The sequence below is a fragment of the Centroberyx affinis genome, unplaced genomic scaffold (genome assembly GCF_046629955.1).
Source record: "Centroberyx affinis isolate AG114_WGS23_722 - 3 ecotype Tasmania unplaced genomic scaffold, CSIRO-AGI_Caff_v1 ptg002030l_1, whole genome shotgun sequence".
Taxonomy (NCBI): domain Eukaryota; kingdom Metazoa; phylum Chordata; class Actinopteri; order Beryciformes; family Berycidae; genus Centroberyx; species Centroberyx affinis.
In genome coordinates, this window is record NW_027280367.1 from 600300 (window position 1) to 613110 (window position 12811).

General features: G+C 41.1%; 1 protein-coding gene across 1 annotated transcript in view; it reads left to right on the forward strand.

Annotated features, from left to right (window-relative positions):
• The first annotated feature begins 6 nt into the window (after window positions 1-6).
• Window positions 7-12811, forward strand: part of LOC139654062 (centrosomal protein of 128 kDa-like) — a 39914-nt gene continuing 27109 nt past the window's right edge. Inside the window, exons 1-12 of the mRNA XM_071531084.1 lie at window positions 7-186; window positions 3009-3095; window positions 3578-3710; window positions 4281-4399; window positions 4712-4803; window positions 5976-6048; window positions 6611-6733; window positions 8702-8791; window positions 9280-9354; window positions 9532-9667; window positions 11277-11416; window positions 12649-12720. Of these exons, the coding sequence (XP_071387185.1) occupies window positions 13-186; window positions 3009-3095; window positions 3578-3710; window positions 4281-4399; window positions 4712-4803; window positions 5976-6048; window positions 6611-6733; window positions 8702-8791; window positions 9280-9354; window positions 9532-9667; window positions 11277-11416; window positions 12649-12720 (1314 nt within the window). The 5' untranslated portion in view covers window positions 7-12. The remainder of the gene's footprint in view (window positions 187-3008; window positions 3096-3577; window positions 3711-4280; window positions 4400-4711; window positions 4804-5975; window positions 6049-6610; window positions 6734-8701; window positions 8792-9279; window positions 9355-9531; window positions 9668-11276; window positions 11417-12648; window positions 12721-12811) is intronic.

Below are 12811 nucleotides of genomic sequence, written 5' to 3' on the forward strand. Positions count from 1 at the left end.
CTGTCCGAAACTATGGATTCATCCAGCGAGTCTGATAGATATGACAGGGTGAGAGGACACAGACCGCGGGGGCGTGATGCCCACCGCAGACCTGGTCGGGACAGTCACAGAGCCAGTGGTAACGGAGGCGTTGGTCAAGCAGGAGGCATCACCGAGAAGATCAGCACCCTGGCAAGCACTTTACAGGTAACGTTACTCCATCTCGTCCGTTCAGATGAAGATATAGTGTTTGTCTGGATGTTTTCAGTTTCATCCAGTTGCAAGTACTGAACATAGGCCAGTTAATGTTGTCTGTGTTGTGCAGTTCTGCCATACCATGTGTCTTCTGACCACCTAAATGAATGCACCAGCATACGTATTTTGCAGCTTGTTCTTGCATGAGGCATCTGAATGAGTGCCTTTTTCATTACCAAAGGCTCCTGAATAGTGTTTGATGATAACCTTAATATAATTGTGCAGCGCTGACCCTTTTTGAACCCATCTCTTTAACACTACTGGAAGAAACTATCTTTCACATGAAATCTTCCACATGCCCTCTTTATATTTTTCTCACTAAACTACTCATTAAAAAAGTTTTTAACACTATGGGCCAGAGAATTGTATCTGTTGTCAACAGCTCTCTGACCTCTGGAATTTTCCAGAGTTTTACAATTTTAAATAGCCTAAGTATATGCCTATCTCCAAACTTCCTTTTTACTTTTAAGTTGTTGAGAAAGTCATTATCTCTCTCGATTAATAACATATATTAAAGGTTTCAGTATGGTATTAGACCGCTACGCAGAACTGAGACTGCTCCTCACACATCACACATGCTCTTCTCTGAACAACCCATGCAGGAGACTGTGCAATTTAAAGGATAAGGCTGGTGTTTTTTAATGCATTGCTTACTGTCAACAAATCCTATGAAAATAACAAAATCAACAATGCATTTGCTCTACTCCCATTACTTTCTGACTTCCCACGTTCCCTTTTAAGCCGTCAACCCGGAAGTCATTGGCTCCAATTGTAAGCTAAAAACCTTGAAATACAGCTCACAAAGACATAGTTTCAATTTTAAAAATCACTAACTGTTACCACGAAAAGTCAGGCTGTTGTAGTTATTACCAAATCACATTCAAATGGGAACAAATTCTTCATTACGCTGGGGACTATTTTCAGTGCTACGGAACTACTTTCCTGAGATCGCAAACGTGTTTACAGCCGGCTTATTAAGTTGTTTGAGGAAAAAGTCGGCCGGCCCGGTGCATGGCTCTTTGACGTGTTTTTAATCGTTTTTTTTAATACAATGGAGTTCTATGGCTACCGGGACATGGCTTCATTGAGCACCGGCTACATGGACGAGACTTGTTGGCAAAACAAATTCATTGCTGATTTTGTTATTTTCTTAGGATTTATTGACGATAAGCAATGCATTAAAAAACACCAGTCTTATCCTTTAAGTTCTTCTAGATAAGTGCTGCATTTGGCACAGTGGATCATGCAATTCTACTTGCTCGCGCCAAACTTTTTTATTTATTTATTTTTTAATTTAGTTGGCATTTCAGACATAGATAGATAGATAGATACTTTATTGTCCTACAAGAGGAAATTTGGTTCCACCCTTTGTACAAAGCCTCACATACATGTACACACATACCCACCACTCAGTATTCATACAAAACAGGAAAACAACAATACATTAACAATACATTGACACAAGAGATTCAATGCACTGAATTCAGGGCTTCAATGGCAGAGGGGACAAAGCTCTTTTTACAAGCTTTAGACAGGTAATACATCCTCCTCCTCCTATATGTAAGCTGGGGGTCCCACAGGGCTCTATTTTAGGCCACATTTTTTGTTGGATAACACATAGCTATACCTCCCTTTAAAGCCCAGTTACCCCAACTGTCTTGACAGTCTTGAGTGCCTCTCAGACATTAAGTGCTGGATGTGCAAGAACCTTCTACAGCTCAGTGACAACAAATCTGAAAATTGTTCTTTTCAGGCCACCTGACTCTTTGAGTATACTCTGCAGTCAGTTAGGGAGCTTAGCCTCAGATGTGAAACCTTCGGCAAAGAACAAGCTACGAGCCTTGATTCCAATTTAACCTTTGACAAGCAGGTTAAGGGTTGTGCAGTCATGTTTTCTGCAGCTGAGAGTTATTTATAAAATCAAACCACTGCTATCCTCAAGATCACTCATCCATTTATTTCGTCTCACTTAGATTGCTTTAACTCCTACCTCACTCAGAAGTCCCTCTCACACCTACACCTTATCCAAAATGCTACCACATCAGTTCTGTCTGGGGCCAAATGTAGAGATCATATCACCCCAATTTAAGCCTCCCTGCAATGGCGACTTTTAAGGTTTTACTGATTACTTTTAGCCCCTAGCTACATCACTGACAATTTAACTCCCTATGAGCCAGACCCTGTCCCTCCTGTTCCACAGTCTAGACTCAAGACTCAAGGGGACCAAGTGTTCTCCATTAAGGCCTTTATACTGCGGAACAACCTGCCCAACAAGCTTAGACTAAATATCTTCTTAAAACCCATTTTTATAAGCTTGCTTTCTGTAACAATTCTTAGATTCTTAATTTTTTGTTCTTATTTATTACCGTCTAATTCATTATTTACTATTTTTTATATAATCTTTTCAATCATTTTTTTATGTGAAGTGTTTTATCTTTGTAAAGTATCTGTAAAGGTTTCTGAAAAGCTGCTATACAAATAAAGTGTATCATTATTATTATTATTATTATTATTAGTAGTAGTAGTAGTAGTAGTAGTAATAGTGTTATTAGTATTAGTATAGGCTAATTATTTTGTTTCTTAAGGTTATGTGCTAAGAGTCCTCCACCACCTATCATAGCTCAAAACTCACCATACTGTCAGCATCAGCACCTAAGCCTCTGTAAAAGCCTGTAATAAACCATGGGTTTATGTGTTTATTTATAGTCTGTGTTGGTTTATCAAGATACTTAATGTTCAATCATTTCTGACTAATAGCTTCTTCTATCTGGCAGGACACCAGTAGGAACTTGAACAAAGTAGACCGGATGCTGGGCCAGTACACAGAGCATACAGATGATCAGGCTGAAGCCATGGCACTGGTGAGACACCAGTACAATTAATTATCAGTTAATTATTTAATTTTAAATATTTCTCAATATTGTTTGAGTTTATGGGAAAATTAGCTAAAATGTAATATCAATTTTTTTCTTGTAGTTGTGGTAATGCTGTGGTGTGTTACCGCTGAATTCACATCTCCAATGTATAGTCATAACAATCGAAGTATCTATAACACACCTATCTCGGCGCAGTCATAATTTTCAAATTATCTCACATACCCTTATCTCTTTGTTTCTTCAGTCTCCATTCTTTCTCTCCTTTTTATGTCTTTGACTCCCCTCCTCTCCATCTTTCCCTCTGCTGTTGCCCCTCAGGCATGTGACTTATTTATTTTATTTTTTTCAGGATTTCAGTTCACCCCATTCTTTACCAAATCCTAGATTTCTGTTTTTACTTCTTTCCCCTATTAAGCTATGTCCTGTTTTATTGTGTTGTCGATAACATGCATACTGTCCTGTACTAGCTTAGGGAGAACCTGGAGGAGTCAATCAGTCAGCTGCAGGCACAGAGGCTGAGCAGACCCTCCAGGGCTCAGAGTGCCTCAGCCTCCGCCTCCACCCTGCATACCAGTGACCTGGAGGCTTGCTCGGGCTCAGGTATGGAGAATGAGGAAGGAGTTCTCTGACAGTTGTGTTGAGTTTTAGTTTGAGAAAATTTGCACAGAGATAAAACAAAAAAACGAATTGAAAAAGACACAATGATGAAATACAAAGATAAGTAAAAGCACAAAAAAGAAAACAGTTTGGTTCAGGTATGGAAATTTTACTTTTAAGCCTGTGGTTAGTATATTTCTTGTCCAACATAAGAAATTATTTCTGCTCATTTCACTTAATTAATTGTGTTATATCTACTGCAAGATTTGGGTCTATGTGACCTGCAAAACAGAATACAGTTCACTTCAGGCTATTACAAATGCCTCCTCACTAATCAGAATTTGAATTGTATTTCAGCCGATGTTATCATCTGCATCATGGCTGCATCATAAGGCTTTTTAAACTATTAAAGAATAGTATCAGAGTAGTATATATGTTGTTAATACACAGGCAATAATCCATAGAATGAAAAGGGAGTTCTACCTACATGAGAAGTGTGTGTAGGACATAAGATAGGGGTTATTGAATCTTAAAAGTAAAACTTATTAAAACTCTGTATATCTGTGTTTTCAGATGATCAGCGTTTCTACCCTACCTCTCCACTGAAGGACTATGCTGGTCCTCCAGGAAGGAGAAGGAGGTCTCAGTCGGCCACTGTTCGCTTCAAGGATGCCAGCATGGCAGGAGACGATGTAAGGGATGCAGTGAGACTCAAGTGCCGATCAGTGCCACTCATTTCTGTCATGTAGTTACTGAGAGCTACCACAAGAGGGCACACTCAATCAACACCAGAGATATGATGTTGTGTCACTTTGATCCTGAAGGGGCTCAATCAGATTTCATTCAAATCAGATTTTGTTCATGTCGATATGTTCATAATACACAGGGATAAAATGTGTGCAGAGACCCCCTTTCTTTTTATTTATTGATTTATTTATTTATCTGCATTGCTCCTTGTGTCTCATGTTCTCTATTCAGTATCTGTATGTTGCTGTCCCTCCTAGATCCATACTTTACACCAGTCCTTCCGGGACCTGCGCTGTGACCAGCAAAGATTGTCACATGACCTGGACAGAGAGATCCTCCGGAGGAATAGGTATCCAAGAGGGGCAGGGCCTTGAGACCAAAGCAGTAAACTAAGATTTTTTTGTTTACAGGGCACAGTGATGGGAACATCCCTGAATTCACCAGTCATTGTCTCAATTTTAGCAGACAAGTAGATTTTTAGAGCTGAATAGGACCTCCAAATACTGTTTAGTTACTTGCAATACTAGCTGGTAGAGTAAAAAAACAGCAAAAAATGACCAATAATTTAGCTGCTGATGATTTCTCACTCGCTGTCAGACATGAAAAGCTCGCCCAATGCCAGCTTGAATACTTTGCTTCAGTCTGAAATGGTGACAGTGGACATACACTGTGAGCAAGAGGTTTTAGCATATCTGTACAATGGATATCAAAATTCTACACACCCTCTCAATTATTGTAGTTTTATTGCCTTGAGGCTTGAAATGAAAACTCGTTAAATTAGACTTTTTTCCGCTTTAATTAGCAACCAGGAAAATCGAGGCAAAAAGGCTACTCATATCCAACAATGTATTAAAATGGAATGCTAAAACACCTTGGTCGCTTAATTGTGCATGCCATTAAATTAATACTGGAAGCATGTTTTGCTTTGTTAGCAGCAGTACGTCTGTTTGGATAAGTCTGTACCAAATCTGCACACACAGATTTAGGAATTTCTGTCCCATTCTTCTTTTCAGAAGAGTTCAAGCTCACTCAAATTGCAAAAGGGATACATACACCTTTTTAGTTCAGTCCACAGATTTACAGTAGGATTGAGGTCCAGGCTCTGACTGGGCTATTCCAGGATACTGATCTTCCACTTTTGCTATCCACTGTATATACAAGGTTTCCATTCATCCCAGAAAATATAATAAAAAAAATGAATACCTGGTTTTCTAGTCTTTGAAAATACCTTGATGAGAAAATGATAAAATGTCATGGGAAATTTAAAGAGATGGTGCTGGAAACTCAAAAGGCCACAGATCCTTCTGGCATTTTGAAGTTATTAAAAAGAATCTCCACTGACCTAACCAAATTGATCCACGACCATATCCCAACATCTTAAACCGCATAATTATTTTCAGCGGTGCCACATTACACATTCACAATTTGATCAATGATATTCTGAAAAATGTTTTTTTTAAAAAGACGGAGAACTCTGGTATGTAAATATTTTCAATATGCTGGATTTGTCTGTTTTTGTAGGTCTGATATCGACACCAGGCGAGCGATGGAGAACCTCACAGACCATTTGACAACTCCACAGAGACAAGACCCAGTGAGTTCTAGCTGTGTTTTTCACTCTCAATACTTCAGCGTCCAAGTATGCTATCTAGGGTTGTGGACACCATAAGAAAAGAGGAGACATCCTGAATTTAAGGGCATCATGTTAGGGTTACTGCTGAATGAAGCCTGGAATACGCAAATATGTTGGTTCTCTGAATGGAAAACAGATAAGAACAGTTTTCCTCAGTATAATGTAACTTCAAAGAACTCTAACATTGCTAATATTACAATCAAATTTCCAGGCACATGGCTCTTCACTGCACCATCACTAGTATGTTGAACACGATGCTCCCAAATTCTAGCCAGCATGTTTTATGTTGTTATCTTTTCTGTGTCCCTAACCATCTTATACAAGTGGATGTGGATGTTTTCCTAATTAGACTGGGGATTCTTGCATCTCGGACATAATACTCCCATTCAGTTCTAAAAGATATTTCTGTCTCCCACCCCCCTTAATTTCCTGACGTCTCATTTGTCATGTTGTCTTCATGCTGTCCTGCTGCATCGGGTGCTGTTTGTGAGACCCATGGCGTCCTCTGTCTTACTGTCTGCAGGTGTCGTCTCGTGTGGAGCGGCGTTTGCAGGAGCTGGAGAGGGACATGCACACCGAGCGCCAGAGCACAGAGAGAGAGAGAAGGCCCGATCAGCGGGCGGCCATGTCTGACGAGCTGCAGGAGGTGACACTTTCTCTCTGTCTCCTCCCCAGCCCTCCTCTGCTGTGATCCCTCCATCCCACCCGTCCCTGTCGACACTCTCACCCTACATTCAGACAGACAAAAAAAATGTAGAGGCAACTTTGCTGCAGGCGGCTAAGAGGCGTTCACTGGAATTCAAATTTTTCAACTTGAGTGAGAAATACACCTAACGCTGTAAAGAGAAGGCCAATCGGCCTCAAGCTACGCCACCTAGTATTTACCGTGGGAAAAATATTCATTGCGTATTTTTTGGTTAATAATACTGACCAATGACATTCGCACAGGAAGTTTATTAATGCTAGATTTCCCAGATTCAACTTAAGTCGTGCTGGCTGCCAAGCCTGGCACAAAAGGATTAAACTGCAAGCATGATAGCATAAAACATATGGTGAAGCATAATTTCAAGATGTCTACATTGTGTGATCATTCCTCAACTTTAAGAAAGATGTCAGCTAAAACCACTAATCATAAAGGCTGTGACAAGTATCACAGTGTCTACCGCTCAGCTGACTGAGAGTGTTTGCTAAGGTGCTGGAGTACCAGTTGAATCAGAGTGAAATAGATCTGCACACTTAGATCATTCATTTACATTTATTAGGCCAATCTTGCTCTGATAAAGGATTTGTAGACCAACATCTTGGCCTAATAAATGTAAATTGCGTTGATCTAAGTATGTGGAAGACCTTTTTCACTGTTGTGTCAAGCTGTGTCATCAAGCATGCTTTCATTCCGGCACCATGCGAGTAAAGTGAGGCCAGATTTCACCTCGCTTCCTCTCTGCACATCGGGTCATAGTTCCGTAACAACCTTTTCTCTCTAATGCACTGCTGTAATTTCTTCTATGTTAGCGAGAAAGGCATCCCACTGTTTGATTTGTCCTAGCAGTGCTTCATGAGTCTTTACAGCACACCTAGGCAATTACTTTGATGTAGTGGAATTGGTTGCTAAGTGAGCAATTGGTAACCAGGGAGCTAGTTTACCATCTCTACTCTTTTATTCTTACACATGCATTTGTATAAAAGCCATTATCCCTGAGAGAACGCTGTCATTAGGTACACTTTGGTGATGCAGACTATACTCGTAGGTAGCTGCATGCCGCTTGTGCCCACAATCACAGTAAAGAACATCCTCTCTTGTATTATTACTTTACTGAACCTATTCAGCCATGCAAATTATCCGTATTGTAGTTTAAATAGTCATCAACATAATGTCAGTACGTGTTTTAAGTAACTGAACCATGTAGGATGGTGGGGAGGACGGCAGTTTGTATACATAAATCAGTATGTTGTCAGCAATTGTGTCACCTTTTAACCTCATGTCCAATCTCCTGCAGTTTATTAGTGCACCACAGAGGGGCGCTGTATAGCTTCATGTAGACTGATAACTGTTGTGAGCGAGAGATTCCCCATTTTCCACACAGTGTGTGATGATAGTAGCTACTGATTCATTTGCATCCCTCTCCACAGCAGTGCCCTAATGGGACACCAGCGGGGCCCGGGGCGATGGGAAATAATGCATTTGTCCCAAAATTAAGGGTAAATAAACAAGCAAGAGGAAATGAAGAGGAAAATAATCTCTTTTACTACTAAAGAGCAAGAGAGGAGGGAGAGCAGAGGGCACATTTATTCCCCACCGGTGGGCCTGCTGTGATGTGAATCAAATAGATGATGAGTCACTTGGGTGGATGTTATTGCTAGCAGCCGGTAATTCATCACCACAGCCTGCTCAGAATGAGTGGGATTGATCTCTAAGCCGTTGTACAAATCCACCGCGATGCCAGGTTTTTGTTCCAAGAAGACGACATGGATGCTATCTAGTGACTCCACAACACCTCTTCTGTTGCGGTCTTGCAGTACTTTTATTCGTGCATGTCATGATAACACATTCTGTGGCCTGTGTGTGTGTATGTGTCTGTGTGTGTGTGTGTGTGTGTGTTTGTGTGTTGTCTAGGCTTTGGGGAGACACCACCAAGTCCAAACACAGGAGAGAGAGGAGGCCATCAAGGCCAGGCTGCTGAAATCAGAAAGGGAGAAGACCAAGGTGTGTTTAGCTGTAGTGAGTAAATGCAGTCTTAAAGGTGTACTAAAACAAGTTATTTGATTTATTATGAACTAAAAGTTGTGGAAATATGCCCCGCTTGCATCATTTTTTTTTGCTCTTCTGAAATTGGCAGCAGAAATAGTTAGCATTTAAATTGTTACCAATGCAGTTAATATAGCTCAAAACTATTCAGCTGAAAATTATATGCAGCCCCTTCCAAACTGTTTCATAACTGTTCCTCAACTCAAATAACTGTTTTGAAGGACTTAGCAGGTGGGATTTTTTTTTTAATAATAAAAAAAAAATGCATTACACTCCTAACGCAAATTCCTCATAGAGGGTAGATACTGTGTGTACCTAAAAAATATAAGGGATGCTTATTCTGAAGTTTTGAACAAATCACACCAGGCTCCTGCAGGCGGATCAATTTCCAAAACACTGGTGCATTGTGGATTGTCCTGATGTTGTTTCTGTTGTGTGCTCTTCAGATGGAGCAGGAGCTGGAGAGAGCTAGGAGACTGCTGGAGCAGTCAGAGGATAGCAGAGACTCCCTCCTCCAACAGGTTTGCGTGTGTGTGTATGTCCGTGTGTGTGTGTGCATGCATGCACAGTAAACCCCATGAGCCAAACCAACAAGCTATGCAGTGACTTTTAAGGAAGCTACAATGTTGTTTTTTGACCCAAAGTCAGACAATCATGTGTCTTTCTTTGTGTTGCTTTACGCGGGTCGTGACCCCCAGATGGAGGACATGCGTGGCGAGCTGCTGAGGACGGGGAAGGAGAAGACGGAGCTTCAGCGGGCCCGGCTGGATATCTCTCAGCTCTCTGCTCAGCAACACGCCCAGCACACTGATAGGGAGGAGAGAGGGGGAGGAGGTGGAGGGCGAGGGCCAGGTACTGAATTTAGGTCGGGGCTTTGGAGGGGAGAGATGTGGGGGTAAAGGAGGGGAGAGGATTGTACTGCAGTGGTAGAAAAGGAGAGGTGAGGGGAACGTAGTGGGACTGGACATAAGAGGGGTTTATCGGTTGCTATGCCAACTCTTGTTGTAACCAGGGAGCTAGTTGCGGATCTTTCTTGTTTTCACCTGTTTTTCTTTTTTATTGTTATGTAGATATTCCTCCTTGTAGGAAACCTTTAGACAGTACACATGCATTGGTAACCACTGGAATAATACCTTTTGAGAGGAGAAGAAAGGGTGAGAGATTGGATGGGGGGAGGGAGCGGGAAGAGGTCTGGGATGGAGGGGCAGCAAGAGTCGAGACAGTGAAAGGATGAGAGAGTCTCGGTGAGAGGACAGAGAAAAGGTAGCGCAGAAAGAGAAGAGAAGAAGAGAGTCTTAAGATATGGTGATGAGAGGAGAGAAAATTGGGATGAGGTTGGAGAAAATGATCAAAAATCATACCGTTCAGTACCCTATTGTTTTTTGTGATGATAGTGATTTTAGGGCATCAGTAGGCATTGAAAAGCATTCAAAATCTTGAAAATGACAGATTGTCATGATGGGATTTCAAGTCGAATATCCAATAGCGAGTTTAAGCAGATTTAGATGCTACTGTCTATAATTTGAATTTTATATAGAAATTAATGATGGCGAAAGGATTTGATGGTAGCATCATCAAATCACTAAGTTTATTTGTTCTGCATTTCAGCAACAATATCCATAGATATCACTGGAGAATCCTCCTTGATTCACATCTCACACCGCTTCATTTATATTCTCACCATGCCTACTGACACGTAGTCTGCCCCCAAATGAAGTGATTAACAGCATAACATCTGTGTGAACTTCCAAAATACTAGGTGATGATGTAACCATTTTTAAAGTAATGTCTAAACAAGTGTAAGAAGATTATTCAAAAATGAAATCTGCTCAGATATTCCTCTCACCCTAAAAAATGGATACATACAGTATCAGTTAAAAGTTTGGACACACCTGATTGAATGCACTATGTTTCTCAATATCCTAAAGCCATTTTGATCTAAAGGCTTATGCTTAAATGCTTGAAATGTGTTTTTTAGACAAGTATTAATAGTAAGGTTGATGCCTATGTATTCATTTATTTCCAAACCCTTTGCCTTTCCATCAAGGCAAACTTTACTACTTTAAAGAATCTAAAATATAAGATAGTTTAGATTTTTTTGGTCACTGGACCATGTGTGTTATTTCATAGTTATGATGTCTTTACTATAATTTTAAAATGTGGAAAATAGTAAAAATGTGTGTGTCTGTGTGACTTTTGACTGGTACTGTAGGCTTATTTGCTTTTTCATAAGACACTGTTTATTTCTCTCATTCGCTCATCCACCATCTCCTCCAACTTCATATCACTATTTGTTCTCCTTTTCTTTTTTCCACCTTCAGGCATCTGTTCAAACAACTATTTGATTATATGGTGTATGTCTTTGTGTGTGTGTGTGTGTGTGTGTGTGTGTGTGTGTGTGTGCGTGTGTGTGTGCGCGTGTGTATATGTATATATCGTTCAGATCGTTCAGACCTGGAGAAGGAAGTTGCGGAGCTGCGAGCCCAGCTAAGCAAGGCCTCAATCCTCAGTGAGGTGGAGGAACTAAAGAGGGCTCTGGAACGCAAGGAGAAGGAGCGGGTCCAATTCAGCATACAGGTGGAGGTGTGGATCGTGTGTAGAGAGCTTGTGTAACTGTGTGAGAGTGGGTATTTGTATTGGACGCCCCAGGCAAACAGCGGGCTAGGTTTCATACCAAGCGCTAATGACGCCACAGGTTCAGGTCAGGCTCATGACTTGCATTACATGTCTTTCCCGACTCATCTCTCTCTGCTGTATACTCTCTAAAGAATAAATGGGAGAAACTGGGGGATATCTGAGCGTGTGTGCAAACAAACACAAAGATGCATGTGAGTTTGCGCGTGTGTGTGCGTGCGCTTCCATGCATCCTCCAGAGCCGGGTTATTTCAGTTTGTCTGGTGCCTCTCATCCATGGTCGCATCCTCAGCCAACTCCGTGCCACTTGATCCTCTTAAAATCGTCAGATGAAGTGACAGTTGGAATAGGAGATCAGAAGTCAACCAGCAGTCATTTATCCTTCTCACACTGGTGCGATCTGTCACTTCCATCACTGTAACAAGACATAAAAAAAAAAAACACAACTAAAAAAACATGCCCTCACTAAGCAGGGGTATTCAAGGCTATGGCGGGTACCAATGAAATGCTAGTAGAAATAGCTGTGCTTTAAGCTTTGGCACATTTCTCCAATCTCCGATGTTTCTTTCACCGAAAAATGTGTTTAAACTCCCACGGTTCCCCTATTGCCGAGTAGGTGTTAAAAGATGAAGTGGGTGTTTTGCATGTATCACCTGGGGCGTCTCTTATGGTTTTTATGTCAAGATCAAAATAGATGTTGGAAATGTTTCATTTTTACGGCAAATGAGTAAAAACGTAGTATAATGAGGAGAATAGGGAGGGAGATTCAATTTCTCTGTGACTACATTTACATACAGTCTAATAGGTCTATGACTAATCGGTGTATGACTAATGACTCCTAACTGACATAATCTCATCCAGTAAACATAGCTTTAACCTTCTTTAACTTCTCTCTCTTTGCCTGCTGCCCTCCTTAGGCCACCCCTTTCTCTTTATCTATCCTAACTCTCCTTAAATTCCCTCATCCCTCCCTCTCATTCATCTTTTCTTCTCCCATTCTTTTCTTAAATTTCTGCCATCTTTGTCTCTCCTTTCCTCACTAGGGTGCCGTCATCCTTTTCCTTCATCCTCACGCCTTTGCCTCTCTCCCACCTTACACTGTTTTTCCACCCATCAACACTCACACAAACACACACATAAACACACACACTTCCTCAACCTTCCTCCGTTCTTTTTCCCAGGAATTGTCATCGGACCTGGCACAGCGGGAGCAACAGCAGCTACGTATGCTGGAGCAGCTGAGGGACATCCAGGTATTTTGATTTTATTTTATTGTGTCACACTGTAATCCATCAGGATGTTTCATTTAGATTAGAGATTCTAATCTAGAGGTGCTGATACCAG